We start from the raw sequence: 15426 nt of genomic DNA on the forward strand, positions 1-15426 counted from the left end.
TAAGTGGTGCCCACGAGTGCCGCATATCGGTGTTTCCTTCCAGGGAAAAGTGTTTCCGGGTTAGTCCTGTTGTGTTGTGATTCTGTGCTGATGTTGTGTCGTTGAGCCTGACTGAGATCCTCGTAATAGCTGCGGAGAATGACTCGCTCTGAGACCAGCCTTCAGTGACCGGCTAATAACCCACACAAAATAGTCCCGTAGTCTGGCAGATTTAGTGACTTTAGTCAATGAAAAACACATTTATTATAAATGTTAGGTTTGTGGGACCCTGGTATAAGCGGATTAAACAACGAGGAGCCGCGTTAGACGTTATAATGCAGGAGGAACAACACTGTGTCGGCCGTTAGAACCGGCTAATGCGGCTCCCAGTGGTTTAGTCCTGACTTATTCACACTCAAGTGTTTCTAAGTTTTGAAACTGGGATTTTAAGTTAAAATTATGACATGTTTGTTAGTTTTGGAAAAGTTTGAAGTCGTGCATGTAAAACCGCTGCACTGTAAAATAAACTCATGACCTGAATGTGGTTAAACTGTGACATTAATCTAATAAACCTGTGGTTTTATTGAGGCCGAGTCGCCGCCGTTTCCTGTTTATTTGTGTCGTGAAAAAGTCCCACAAACTCAAACGAGAGCGTGAGGTTTAAATAAACTCAAAATCTGCTCAGTTTTAGATTCACAAACCGAGGACGGAGTTTCTGAAAACCTGCAGCGTCATCACTGTCGCGGCCTCGTAGTAACACAAGCAATAATAATAAAGCAATAATAATAAAGCAATAATAATAAAGCAATAATAATAAAGAAATAATAATAAAGCAATAATAATAAAGCAATAATAATAAAGTAATAATAATAAAGAAATAATAATAAAGAAATAATAATAAAGAAATAATAATAAAGAAATAATAATAAAGCAATAATAATAAAGTAATAATAATAAAGCAATAATAATAAAGAAATAATAATAAAGCAATAATAATAAAGTAATAATAATAAAGAAATAGTATCGCTCGCTCGAGGATCAGTCGTTCCTCATCAGTGACGTTCGTTTGTTTCGTTTCTTTCAGCGCAAAAATAAAACCACCACTTTATTCATTTAATGACGACACTTCACATTGTCCGTTTATAACTTTGTTTATTTATTTACTCAGTACATAAACTTACCTGCACCACATGGGGGAACAAAGGGAAGGCGTGGTCTTTGTCGGCCATTTTGGAAAATCACCTGTAAGGTCTGTCAATCAGTGTTGTTAATGGACTGAACACCTGTAAGGTCTGTCAATCAGTGTTGTTAATGGACTGAACACCTGTAAGGTCTGTCAATCAGTGTTATTAATGCACTGAACACCTGTATGGTTTGTTCATCAGTGATATTAATGGACTGAACACCTGTATGGTCTGTTAATCAGTGTTATTAATGGACTGAACACCTGTAAGGTTTGTTCATCAGTGATATTAATGGTCTGAACACCTGTATGGTTTGTTTATCAGTGTTATTAATGGACTGAACACCTGTATGGTTTGTTCATCAGTGTTATTAATGGACTGTACACCTGTATGGTTTGTTAATCAGTGTTATTAATGGACTGTACACCTGTATGGTTTGTTAATCAGTGTTATTAATGGACTGAACACCTGTATGGTTTGTTCAGCCATGTTATTGATGGACTGCACACCTGTATGGTTTGTTCATCAGTGTTATTAATGGACTGAACACTTGTATGGTTTGTTAATCAGTGTTATTAATGGACTGAACACCTGTATGGTTTGTTCATCAGTGTTATTAATGGACTGAACACCTGTATGGTTTGTTAATCACTGTTATTAATGGACTAAACACCTGTATGGTCTCTTAATCACTGTTATTAATGGACTGAACACCTGTAAGGTTTGTTAATCAGTGTTATTAATGGACTGAACACTTGTATGGTTTGTTCATCAGCGTTATTAATGGACTAAACACCTGTATGGTCTCTTAATCACTGTTATTAATGGACTGAACACCTGTATGGTCTCTTAATCACTGTTATTAATGGACTGAACACCTGTATGGTTTGTTCATCAGTGTTATTAATGGACTGAACACCTGTATGGTTTGTGAATCACTGATATTAATGGACTGAACACCAGTGTTATTAATGGACTAAACACCTGTATGGTTTGTTAATCACTGATATTAATGGACTGAACACCTGTATGGTTTGTTCATCAGTGATAGTAATGGTCTGAACACCTGTATGGTTTGTTTATCAGTGTTATTAATGGACTGGACACCTGTATGGTTTGTTCATCAGTGTTATTAATGGACTGTACACCTGTATGGTTTGTTAATCAGTGTTATTAACTGACTGAGCACCTGTAAGGTCTCTTAATCACTATTATTAATGGACTGAACACCTGTAAGGTTTGTTAATCACTGTTATTAATGGACACCTGTAAGGTTTGTTAATCACTGTTATTAATGGACTGGACACCTGTAAGGTTTGTTAATCAGTGTTATTAATGGACTGAACAACTGTATGGTTTGTTCATCAGTGTTATTAATGGACTAAACACCTGTAAGGTCTCTTAATCACTGTTATTAATGGACTGAATACCTGTAAGGTTTGTTAATCACTGTTATTAATGGACTGGACACCTGTAAGGTTTGTTAATCACTGTTATTAATGGACTAAACACCTGTAAGGTCTCTTAATCACTGTTATTAATGGACTGAATACCTGTATGGTTTGTTAATCAGTGATATTAATGGACTGGACACCAGACCCGGGCCCGTCCCTCGTCTGTCCCGTCCCTCGTCTGTCCCTCGTCTGTCCCTCTGTCCCGTCCCAGGCCCGTCCCTCGCGTGCCCAGAGCTTCGTGATCCGCCGCTAATGGAGCGCGCTGTGTTTCCGGACTCTTATTTTTAGACCGTTTTATTTAAAGAAAGTGGTAAATTCGGCTCCGTGTTTGGTTCACGCCTCGTTACCGTTAAATCCTCCACAGCAGGACGGCCGGGGACAAACAGGAGACGCGCTGGGCCCCCGTCGCACCCGGACCTGCTCTCATGTGTCAGATTGTACAGCAGGAAGTCTTTGTTTTATGAGCTCAATAATCAAGCCCAAAGTGAGACATGAAACATAAACCAGTTTGACTTAAGGTTAGACACTACAGGCAAAACTCATTTTTTTCAGTTTTCAGGTTTTGGGCCAAATCTGTCTCTGAACAAACAAGTTTTCACCCGGAAACAGAAAATATGCCTAATCTTCACAATAACATGTTTAAATACTGCGCTGATTCAATGTTCCCCCATAGACTTATATGGGAGAACACAATTTCAACGGCCTTTTCCTCCAAAAACACATGTTTCTGTCATTGTGGCGACACTATGTCCACGTCAGTCGCACCTAAAGACTTCACATTTTCCAGCCTTGGACTGAACAAGATTTGGAAGATTTTTTCAGAAGGATTTTTTATTATTTAATCCCTTAAGCCCCATTTATTGAGTTTTGAATGTCAAAAAACAAGGCAAAAATTAAATTTTTACACATTTTTCTACTAAAAAACAGCTTATTTTAAAACTAAACAAGAAATCCTGAATCCGCTCTGAGAAAGTCTTGGCAACTCATTCATCAATAAAATGAAACCACACATTTGAATGTAGCTCTGTCCATTATTCAGATTTCGTTGCTGAAAAGATGGGAAATTTGGGGCATTTTTAGGCATAAAACACCTTGTTCTTATATGAAAAGATAAAATGACAGAAAACTTAATGTATTTTTTTCTCACATTTATGCCAGTGATCGACAGCAACAGTTTCAAATTAATATCTGTAAATTCAAATTTTTTTCCTGTTCACCTGCAGTGTCTCGCCTTAAGTTAAAAACCGTTGGATCCTTATTTCTCTATAAAAAACAATAAAGACGAGCGACGTTCATGAAATATGTTCTTTATTCATCTTCTTATCCAGGGTGAGTTTCGAGCCGTCTACATGTTTTGTCTAGAATTAAAAACCTCTTACATTTTCTCCAGTTAAATTGACTTCTTTCTAAAAGCTTCTCGACTGGAGCTTCATAAACGGCTCATTTGAAAGCTAAGACCTACAACATGTATATAAACCTTTCCTGTTACGTCGCCGCCAGGTTTGTATCATGTCACATTTTCGGATCCTTTAATGAACATTTCAGAAACACCGAAGCCGTTTCTCTTTCCCACTGATTTAAGCCTTAACCGAGCGCATTTCCTCCAGTTCGGCTTTACCCAAATCTAAAAGCTTCCTGACCGAAAGAGCAACAGCGTAACGCCTACAAAAGTGTCGTGTTTTTGTCGTGTTTTTGTCGATTTTCCGTCACGTTTTTGTTTCGTTTTCATCCTCGTTTTCGTCGCCATTTTGATTCTTTTCTTTTAAGCTTTTAGATTTAGGTAAAGCTCGGTTAAAACCTCTTAACTCCCGCCTGAACCGAGTTTGGCTTTACCCGAATCTAAAAGCTTCTTGGGGGGGAAAAAAAAACGTCAAAATGGAGACGAAAAATGAGGAGAAAACGAGGACGTAAAACGCGAAAGAGCAAGAAAAAAAAGGGACAAAAACTCAACAAAAAATTTGACAAAAGTGCAGCAAAAAAGAGACAAAATGTGACGATAGATTGAAACAAAAGAGCCATAAAAGGAGACAATAAACTCAACAAAAATGTGACAAAAATTCAACAAAAATGTGACAAAAACTCAACAAAAATGTGACAAAAATTCAACAAAAATGTGACAAAAATGTAACAAAAATGTGACAAAAATTTAACAAAAATGTGACAAAAATTTAACAAAAATGTGACAAAAATTCAACAAAAATGTGACAAAAACTCAACAAAAATGTGACAAAAATTTAACAAAAATGTGACAAAAATTCAACAAAAATGTGACAAAAATGTAACAAAAATGTGACAAAAATTTAACAAAAATGTGACAAAAATTCAACAAAAATGGGACAAAAACTCAACAAAAATGTGACAAAAATTTAACAAAAATGTGACAAAAATTCAACAAAAATGTGACAAAAACTCAACAAAAATGTGACAAAAATTCAACAAAAATGTGACAAAAATTCAACAAAAATGTGACAAAAACTCAACAAAAATGTGACAAAAACTCAACAAAAATGTGACAAAAATTCAACAAAAATGTGACAAAAACTCAACAAAAATGTGACAAAAATTCAACAAAAATGTGACAAAAACTCAACAAAAATGTGACAAAAACTCAACAAAAATGTGACAAAAATTCAACAAAAATGTGACAAAAATTCAACAAAAATGTGACAAAAACTCAACAAAAATGTGACAAAAATTTAACAAAAATGTGACAAAAATTTAACAAAAATGTGACAAAAATTCAACAAAAATTTGACAAAAGAGCAGCAAAAAAGAGACAAAATGTGACAATATATTGAAACAAAAGAGCGATAAAACTCAACAAAAAACTCAACAAAAAACTCAACAAAAAACTCAACAAAAGAGCAGCAAAAAAACTGAATAAAATGCAACAAAAAAGTGACAAACAGTAACAGAAAAAGTTTGCAAAAATGAGAGGAAAAAACAACATATTGACTCGAGGAAAAGCATCAGTTTTGTGGGTCTTAGCTTTCAAATGAGGCTTTACTCTGGCCTTTAGGCAAAGAGGAGAGAGAATGCATTGGGTTAAGGCGGGTGGTAAGAGGTTAAGGCTAAGATTCTACATTTTTGATCTCGTGGTTCGTCTCCGTGTCCGGTCCGTCCACGCTGAGGCTCGGGGGCTTCAGCAGGTGCTCCTCCGGGAGGCTCGGGGGCTTCAGCAGGTGCTCCTCCGGGAGGCTCGGGGGGGGCTTCAGCAGGTGCTCCTCCGGGAGGCTCGGGGGGGGCTTCAGCAGGTGCTCCTCCGGGAGGCTCGGGGGCTTCAGCAGGTGCTCCTCCGGGAGGCTCGGGGGCTTCAGCAGGTGCTCCTCCGGGAGGCTCGGGGGCTTCAGCAGGTGCTCCCCGGTGCGGTTCTGGTTCAGGTCCTGGTTGGGTTTGGGGGAGGATCGTGGGGAGTGCCGGGGGGAGAGCCGGGGGGAGAGACGGGGGGAGAGCCGGGGGGAGTGCCCGGGCGAGTGCCGGGGGGAATTCCGCGGTGAACTGGCGAGTCTCAGCAGCTTCTTCTGGTCGTAATCCGCGGCGCTCATCGTGGGAACCAGAACCTGAGGCAGAATCAAAGTTCATTTCAAGAGTTTTTTCATGAGACACTTTTGTAAAAACTCAAAGAGTCACTTTAACCTCAGAGAGTAAACATCGAAAAGAGTCACTTTAACCTCAGAGAGTAAACATCGTGAAGAGTCACTTTAAATCTCACAAAACCTCAGAGAATATAATCATAATAATAACATCAACAATAACATCGTAAAGAGTTTGGGCTGATTTTACTCTGACTCTGAGCTCAGGCTGTGGGCGCGGTGTTCAACTCATTTTTGTCACATTTTCTGTCACATTTTTTCGTCTAATTTTTTATCTACTTTTTATCACTTTTTTGTCAATTTTTTTTATTTATTTTTTGTAATTTTTTGTATTTTTTTAGTATTTTTTTTAGTATTTTTTTAGTATTTTTTTTATTTTTTTGTATTTTTTTAGTATTTTTTTAGTATTTTTTTAGTATTTTTTTAGTATTTTTTGTATTTTTTTGTATTTTTTGTATTTTTTAGTATTTTTTTAGTATTTTTTGTCTTTTTTTGTATTTTTTTTGTATTTTTTTGTATTTTTTTTTTCATTTTTTCGTCAATTTAAAAAAAAATATTAGTCAAATTTTTGTCCCATTTTTGTGGAGTTGAACAGGCTGTGGGCGTGGTCTCGTAGGCGTGGTCACGTACCTTGGAGGTGGAGCTCAGACTGTGGGCGTGGTCTCGTACCTTGGCGGTGGAGCTCAGGCTGTGGGCGTGGTCTCGTACCTTGGCGGTGGAGTTGAACAGGCTGTGGGCGTGGTCTCGTGGGCGTGGTCTCGTACCTTGGCGGTGGAGCTCAGGCTGTGGGCGTGGTCCTCGTGGGCGTGGTCACCTACCTTGGCGCTGGAGTTGATCAGGCTGTGGGCGTGGTCACGTACCTTGGCAGTGGAGCTCAGACTGTGGGCGTGGTCTCGTGGGCGTGGTCTCGTGGGCGTGGTCTCGTGGGCGTGGTCACCTACCTTGGCGGTGGAGTTGAACAGGCTGTAGTCCACGCGGTACGACCTCCTGTTGACCCGGATCATCTCCTGGAACAGCTCCCCCCAGTGGATGTCGCTGTGGGCGTGGTCACGTACCTTGGAGGTGGAGCTCAGGCTGTGGGCGTGGTCTCGTGGGCGTGGTCACATACCGTGGCGGTGGAGTTGAACAGGCTGTGGGCGTGGTCTCGTACCTTGGCGGTGGAGTTGAACAGGCTGTGGGCGTGGTCTCGTACCTTGGAGGTGGAGCTCAGACTGTGGGCGTGGTCTCGTGGGCGTGGTCTCGTGGGCGTGGTCACCTACCTTGGCGGTGGAGTTGAACAGGCTGTAGTCCACGCGGTACGACCTCCTGTTGACCCGGATCATCTCCTGGAACAGCTCCCCCCAGTGGATGTCGCAGGGCGTGTAGGACGAGCGCGTCTGGTGCAGGATTCCCGTGGTGTCGTCCGTGTACGTGAACGACACCACCAGCTCGAAGTCCTCGCTCCGCAGCCGCGCCAGGCTCAGGCCGTACAGCGGGCTCTTCGCCGCCATCCGGTGGGTGATGGTGGTGGGCGTGGCCAGGATCACGTCCTTCTGCTCCAGAACCAGGTCCTGCAGGAGGTCAGGGGTTAGAGTCGTCAGGTGTTAGAGTCGCCTGGGTTTTTATTAAGCTCTGAACTCCCGCCTGAACCGAGGGGTCTTTTTCCTCACGTCACCAGGTTTTTGTCCCATCAGTTTTTTGTTGGGTTTTCAACTCATTTTTGTCACTTTTTTGTCACTTTTTTGTCATTTTTTTGTCATTTTTTTTGTCATTTTTTGTCATTTTTTGTCAATTTTTTTTCATTTTTTTGTCTTTTTTTTGTCATTTTTTGTCTTTTTTTTAATCATTTTTTTTTATCATTTTTTTGTCATTTTTTGTCAATTTTTTATCATTTTTTTGTCTTTTTTTTGTCAATTTTTGTCAATTTTTTGTCTATTTTTTTTATCATTTTTTGTAATTTTTAGTAATTTTTTTTGTCATTTTTTTGTAAGTTTTTTGTCATTTTTTTGTCATTTTTTGTCATTTTTTGTCTTTTTTTTAATCTTTTTTTTGTCTTTTTTTTGTCAATTTTTGTCAATTTTTTGTCATTTTTTTTGTCATTTTTTTGTCATTTTTTTGTCATTTTTTGTCAATTTTTTGTCATTTTTTTGTCATTTTTTGTCATTTTTTGTCCATTTTTTGTCATTTTTTTGTCATTTTTTGTCAATTTTTTGTCATTTTTTTGTCCTTTTTTTTGTCATTTTTTTGTCCTTTTTTTGTCATTGTTTTGTTAATTTTTTTAATCAAATTTTTGTCAATTTTTTGTCATTTTTTTGTCATTTTTTCTTCCATTTCTTGTGACATTTTTGCCACTTTTTCATCAATTTTTCATCTCAGTTTTGTTGCTATTTTCACAGCTTTTTTCCAGAAGGTTTTGGATTGGGGTAAAGCCAAACTGGAGAAAATGTCGGGGAATGTCGGTAAAACTGAAATGATCCCGGGACTTTGGAACGTTTATGGTGATTCACTCGGGATCAGCAACGTCCGTAATTCACTCATTTTTTCCTGCCTTTTTTTTCGATAATGACACTGAATGATGACAAGTCTTTTATTCGTTTGAGATGCGAGCACCGACTCAGATACGAGTTCAGATACTGTTGGAAAAAAAACATTGATTTGAGCTGAAATCAATCAAATCAAATTCACTTTATTTATCCGCTAGGAACTTCATTTGCAGGAGAAGTGCCAGTACATCCACAGACAAACAACAACATACTGCAATAATAAATACATTAAAAACAATGTGCCTTTGAAACAACCTAAGTCACTTCCTTTAATCCTGTCCTTGGACCAAAAGCAAAAAAACTTCGATCTAAAGATGTAAGATTTTTTCAGTTCCTGCTTTCGATATTTGTGTTGTGTGTGTGGGGACTATATTGTAAGGCGTAATAATACCAGGAGTAGTTCAAAATCCGCGCAGTAATCTTCACTTTACTGTGCGGATGCCAAATTACAAAAAAAAAGTCAAAAAATGACAAAAAAAAGACAAAAAATGACCAAAAAAATGAAAAAAAATGAAAAAAATGACAAAAAAATGACAAAAAAATGAAGAAAAAATGAAGAAAAATGACACAAAAAAAAGAACAAAAAATGAAGAAAAATGACAAAAAAATTAGAAAAAAATTAGAAAAAAATTGTAGAAAAAAAAGACAAAAAATTACAAAAAATTACAAAAAAATGACAAAAAATTACAAAAAAATGACAAAAAACACAAGTTCGAAATCCGCGCAGTAATCTTCACTTTACTGTGCGGATGCCAAACTACTCCTGGTATTATTACGCCTTACAATATAGTCCCCCCTTTTATCCGCTTAGAAAATCCACATTGTTTAATTGTGTGTAATTATACTTTGTAGTGGAACACTTCACGTAACCATATTTAAATAGGGAAAACGTGGAAGAGCTTGGTAGCTTCTATCTTGACCTGTTTTGGAGCTATAGAGGAGAGAGGGAGAGGCTAAATGCTAACGCCGTCTGCGCTGTGTTTACGTGACTGAAGATCAGACAGGTCCTAAAGAACTCGTCACAGCTCAGGTAAGAACATATCTCAGTGTGGAAAAACGCTGGCCTGTTCCTTTAACAGTGGCGTTATCTAAGAGTTAGGTATAAAAAATATGAGTAGATATTATTTACAGTTCTGTCAGGCTGCGCTGCACTACAAAAAGTAAATATCAAGCATTGGCTTAAATGACTTGAATTGAGGAAATGTTTCTTGTTTTGAGCGGTTTTCACTCATTTAGACACTTTTCCTGATGGGACCGAGTTTGCTTTGCTTGTTTGAGGACATTTCAGACCAGTTCTAGGGTAAATCTCGCTTGAAATAAGGAAGTAAAATTGCCAATGAGATAAGACTGATTTTCTTTCCCCATTGGCAAAGAAAATGACCTGAAATAATGTATCGAAATGAGTCACAAACATCTCAGAACAAGTGAAATAATCCAGGACAAATGCTCAACAACTTCTTAACCTGACAAAACAACTAAAATGTGGATTATTGTGCTCAAATTGAGATGTTTATACTGATCTAGTTAAACACCTTTTGCAGTGTGGTGTTTCAGCTGATCAGACGCGCCAAACAAACCGCGCAGGACAGACTTTTTGTTGGGTTTTCAACTCATTTTTGCAACTTTTTTGTCATTTTTTTTTCCACATTTTTGTCATTTTTTTTGTCAATTTTCATCAATTTTTCATAAATTTTTTGTCATTTTTTTGTCAATTTTTCATAAATTTTGTGTCATTTTTTTGTCACATTTTTGTCATTTTTTGTCATTTTTTCATCCATTTTTCAGCATTTTTTGTCATTTTTTTGTCAATTTTTCATCAATTTTTTTATCATTTTTTGTCATTTTTTGTCATTTTTTGTCATTTTTTGTCATTTTTTAAAATCAATTTTCATAAATTTTCTCGTCATTTTTTTGTCTTTTTTTGGTCAAATTTTTATCACTTTTTTTTCACATTTTTTGTCACATTTTGTCATTTTTTTGTCAATTTTCATCAATTTTTCATAAAATTTGTGTCTTTTTTTTGTCAATTTTTCATAAATTTTTTGTCATTTTTTGGTCACATTTTGGTCACATTTTTGTCATTTTTTTGTTAATTTTTCATCAAATTTTTGTCAATTTTTCATCAATTTTTCATCAATTTTTTGTCATTTTTTGTCATTTTTTGTCATTTTTTGTCATTTTTTGTCATTTTTTTAAAATAATTTTCATCATTTTTTCATCAATTTTTTGTCTTTTTTTGTCAATGTTTTCTCACTTTTTTGCTACAAACCGCGCAGGACAGACTTTTTGCGCTTTGGACCGATGAGCGGGAGGGCATCCTTAATAATCGTTTGTTCTCGATTTTGCTATTTTTTGTGATCGTCTAGTGTAATAATCGAAATTGAAACCGACACCGATATACTGATCCCGGCCGTGGCTCAGACCTGGTACGTGACGTCGAGCCTCCCCGTCGAATGCACCGTGGAGCGGACGATCTGAGCGCGCGCCGTGCCCTCCACCAGGTGGTGGCGCCGGAAGTCCCCGACCCGCCACGACAGGCAGAGGGCGCCGTTGCGCAGGTTGACCACGGCGCAGTGGCTGAAGCCCACGGTCTGCGCCCGCTTCCGCGCCGACGCCATCTTGGCCACGACGATGCCGATGACGAAGGTGTCGATGAAGCAGCTCATCACGTCCTGGATCGTCACGGTAACGATGGCCAACATGCAGTTCTCCGTCATGCCGCGGAAACCGTACCTGAGGGAAGACAAGCGGCTAAGGCTACGCAGCTAATACCATGCTATTACCATGCTAATACCATGCTAGTATCATGCTAATACCATGCTAGTACCATGCTAATACCATGCTAATACCATGCTAGTACCATGCTAATACCATGCTAATACCAATGCTAATACCATGCTAATACCATGCTAATACCATGCTAATACCATGCTATTACCATGCTAATACCATGCTAATACCATGCTAATACCATGCTAAAACCATGCTAATACCATGCTAATACCATGCTAGTACCATGCTAGTACCATGCTAATACCATGGTAGTACCATGCTATTACCATGCTAATATCATGCTAAAACCATGCTAATACCATGCTAGTACCATGCTAGTACCAGGCTAGTACCATGCTAATACCATGCTAGTACCATGCTAGTACCATGCTAATACCATGCTAATACCATGCTAATACCATGCTAGTACCATGCTAATACCATGCTAATACCATGCTAATACCATGCTAATACCATGCTAGTACCATGCTAGTACCATGCTAATACCATGCTAAAACCATGCTAATACCATGCTAATACCATGCTAAAACCATGCTAATACCATGCTAATACCATGCTAATACCATGCTAGTACCATGCTAATACCATGCTAATACCATGCTAATACCATGCTAGTACCATGCTAGTACCATGCTAATACCATGCTAATACCATGCTAATACCATGCTAATACCATGCTAGTACCATGCTAGTACCATGCTAATACCATGCTAATACCATGCTAATACCATGCTAAAACCATGCTAATACCATGCTAATACCATGGTAGTACAATGCTAATACGATGCTAATACGACGCTAATACCATGCTAATATCATGCTAATACCATGGTAATACCATGCTAGTACCATGCTAATACCATGCTAATACCATGCTAATACCATGCTAGTACCATGCTAGTACCATGCTAATACCATGCTAATACCATGCGAATACCATGCTAGTACCATGCTAATACCATGCTAATATCATGCTAATACCATGCTAATACCATGCGAATACCATGCTAGTACCATGCTAATACCATGCTAATATCATGCTAATACCATGCTAATACCATGCTAATACCATGCTAGTACCATGCTAATACCATGCTAATATCATGCTAATACCATGCTAATACCATGCGAATACCATGCTAGTACCATGCTAATACCATGCTAATATCATGCTAATACCATGCTAATACCATGCTAATACCATGCTAGTACCATGCTAATACCATGCTAATATCATGCTAATACCATGCTAATACCATGCGAATACCATGCTAGTACCATGCTAATACCATGCTAATACCATGCTAATACCATGCTAATACCATGCTAATACCATGCGAATACCATGCTAGTACCATGCTAATACCATGCTAATATCATGCTAATACCATGCTAATACCATGCTAATACCATGCTAGTACCATGCTAATACCATGCTAATATCATGCTAATACCATGCTAATACCATGCGAATACCATGCTAGTACCATGCTAATACCATGCTAATATCATGCTAATACCATGCTAATACCATGCTAATACCATGCTAGTACCATGCTAATACCATGCTAATATCATGCTAATACCATGCTAATACCATGCGAATACCATGCTAGTACCATGCTAATACCATGCTAATACCATGCTAATACCATGCTAATACCATGCTAATACCATGCTAATACCATGCTAATACGATTCGATGGTGGCCTTTTTGGTTCTTACTCGATGTTTGTCTGTTTGTTTCTTACTCGATGTTTGTCTGTTTGTTTCTCACTCGATGTTTGTCTGTTTGTTTCTCACTCGATGTTTGTCTGTTTGTTTCTTACCCGATGTTTGTCCGTTTGGTTCTTACTCGATGTTGGTCTGTTTGTTTCTTACTCGATGTTTGTCTCTTTGGTTCTTACTCGATGTGTGTCTGTTTGTTTCTTACTCGATGTTTGTCTGTTTGTTTCTTACCCGATGTTTGTCTGTTTGTTTCTTACTCGATGTTTGTCTGTTTGTTTCTTACTCGATGTTTGTCTGTTTGTTTCTTACCCGATGTTTGTCTGTTTGTTTCTTACTCGATGTTTGTCTGTTTGTTTCTTACCCGATGTTTGTCCGTTTGGTTCTTACTCGATGTTTGTCTGTTTGTTTCTTACCCGATGTTTGTCTGTTTGTTTCTTACTCGATGTTTGTCTGTTTGTTTCTTACTCGATGTTGGTCTGTTTGTTTCTTACTCGATGTTGGTCTGTTTGGTTCTTACTCGATGTTGGTCTGTTTGGTTCTTACTCGATGTTTGTCTGTTTGGTTCTTACTCGATGTTTGTCTGTTTGGTTCTTACTCGATGTTGGTCTCTTTGGTTCTTACTCGATGTTGGTCTGTTTGGTTCTTACTCGATGTTTGTCTGTTTGGTTCTTACTCGATGTTTGTCTGTTTGGTTCTTACTCGATGTTGGTCTGTTTGGTTCTTACTCGATGTTTGTCTGTTTGTTTCTTACCCGATGTTTGTCTGTTTGTTTCTTACTCGATGTTTGTCTGTTTGTTTCTTACCCGATGTTTGTCCGTTTGGTTCTTACTCGATGTTTGTCTGTTTGTTTCTTACCCGATGTTTGTCTGTTTGTTTCTTACTCGATGTTTGTCTGTTTGTTTCTTACTCGATGTTGGTCTGTTTGTTTCTTACTCGATGTTGGTCTGTTTGGTTCTTACTCGATGTTGGTCTGTTTGGTTCTTACTCGATGTTTGTCTGTTTGGTTCTTACTCGATGTTTGTCTGTTTGGTTCTTACTCGATGTTGGTCTCTTTGGTTCTTACTCGATGTGTGTCTGTTTGTTTCTTACTCGATGTTTGTCTGTTTGTTTCTTACCCGATGTTTGTCCGTTTGTTTCTTACCCGATGTTGGTCTGTTTGTTTCTTACTCGATGTTTGTTTGTTTCTTACCCGATGTTTGTCTGTTTGTTTCTTACTCGATGTTTGTTTGTTTCTTACTCGATGTTTGTCTGTTTGGTTCTTACTCGATGTTTGTCTGTTTGGTTCTTACTCGATGTTTGTTTGTTTCTTACTCGATGTTTGTTTGTTTCTTACTCGATGTTTGTCCGTTTGGTTCTTACTCGATGTTGGTCTGTTTGGTTCTTACTCGATGTTTGTCTGTTTGGTTCTTACCCGATGGGGCCTGTTTGGTTCTTACCCGATGGGGCCTGTTTGGTTCTTACTCTATGTTGGCCTTTTTGGTTCTTACCCGATGGTGGTCTGCGTCTCCAGCGAGAACAGGAAGGCGGCGGTGAAGCTCCGGACTTCGTAGACGCACGGCTCGGACTTCGGGTTCTGGACGTCCCCGTGCCCGATGGCGATGGCCCAGAAGATCAGCCCGAAGAAGAGCCAGGAGAGGATGTAGGAGAGCGCGAAGAGCACGAACATCACCCTCCAGCGGATCTCCACCAGCGTGGTGAAGATGTCGGTCACCAGCAGCAGCCACTCCGCCGGGACGTGCCGGAAAATCACCGAGCCCGAGCCGTCCTTACGCACGAAGCGCTCGCGGGACCCCGGCTCCGGGACGGGGAGGGCTTCGGGGAGAACGGAGGAGTACCGGGCCGGCATCGTGAGCACCTGAGGACCACGAGAGGAACCGTTTATGGCAGATGTTCCTCAAGGCTCTCGTAAGATTCGGTCTCCGGGCCGTGGACCTGGAGGACAGAGATGATCCAGTGATGGTTTTGTGTCACATCGAAAGAGATCATTATATTTCCTTTCCAAACGCAGCATATGTGACCTGTTTGTGCCGATTACGGTGACAATTGTAGCCATTTTGCCCTTAAAGATTTTAAAGATTTTAAAGATTTTAAAGATTTCTACAATGAAGTTTCATGAGATTAAGGCGAGACACTGCAGGTGAATAGGGAAAAATGTGATTCATTTTATGTTTTC

General features: G+C 39.0%; 1 protein-coding gene across 1 annotated transcript; it reads right to left on the reverse strand.

Moving 5' to 3' along the window:
• Window positions 1–5688: 5688 nt before the first annotated feature.
• On the reverse strand, window positions 5689–15099 carry LOC306978281 (inward rectifier potassium channel 16-like; the record flags this gene model as incomplete). Its single annotated transcript, XM_079576804.1, has 4 exons — window positions 5689–6177; window positions 7470–7760; window positions 11156–11465; window positions 14741–15099. The coding sequence occupies 4 exons, from the start codon at window positions 15097–15099 to the stop codon at window positions 5689–5691; spliced, it is 1449 nt and encodes a 482-aa protein (XP_079432930.1).
• Between the last annotated feature and the right edge of the window lie 327 nt (window positions 15100–15426).

The sequence above is a fragment of the Gobius niger genome (genome assembly GCF_951799975.1).
Source record: "Gobius niger genome assembly, chromosome: 19".
Classification (NCBI taxonomy): domain Eukaryota; kingdom Metazoa; phylum Chordata; class Actinopteri; order Gobiiformes; family Gobiidae; genus Gobius; species Gobius niger.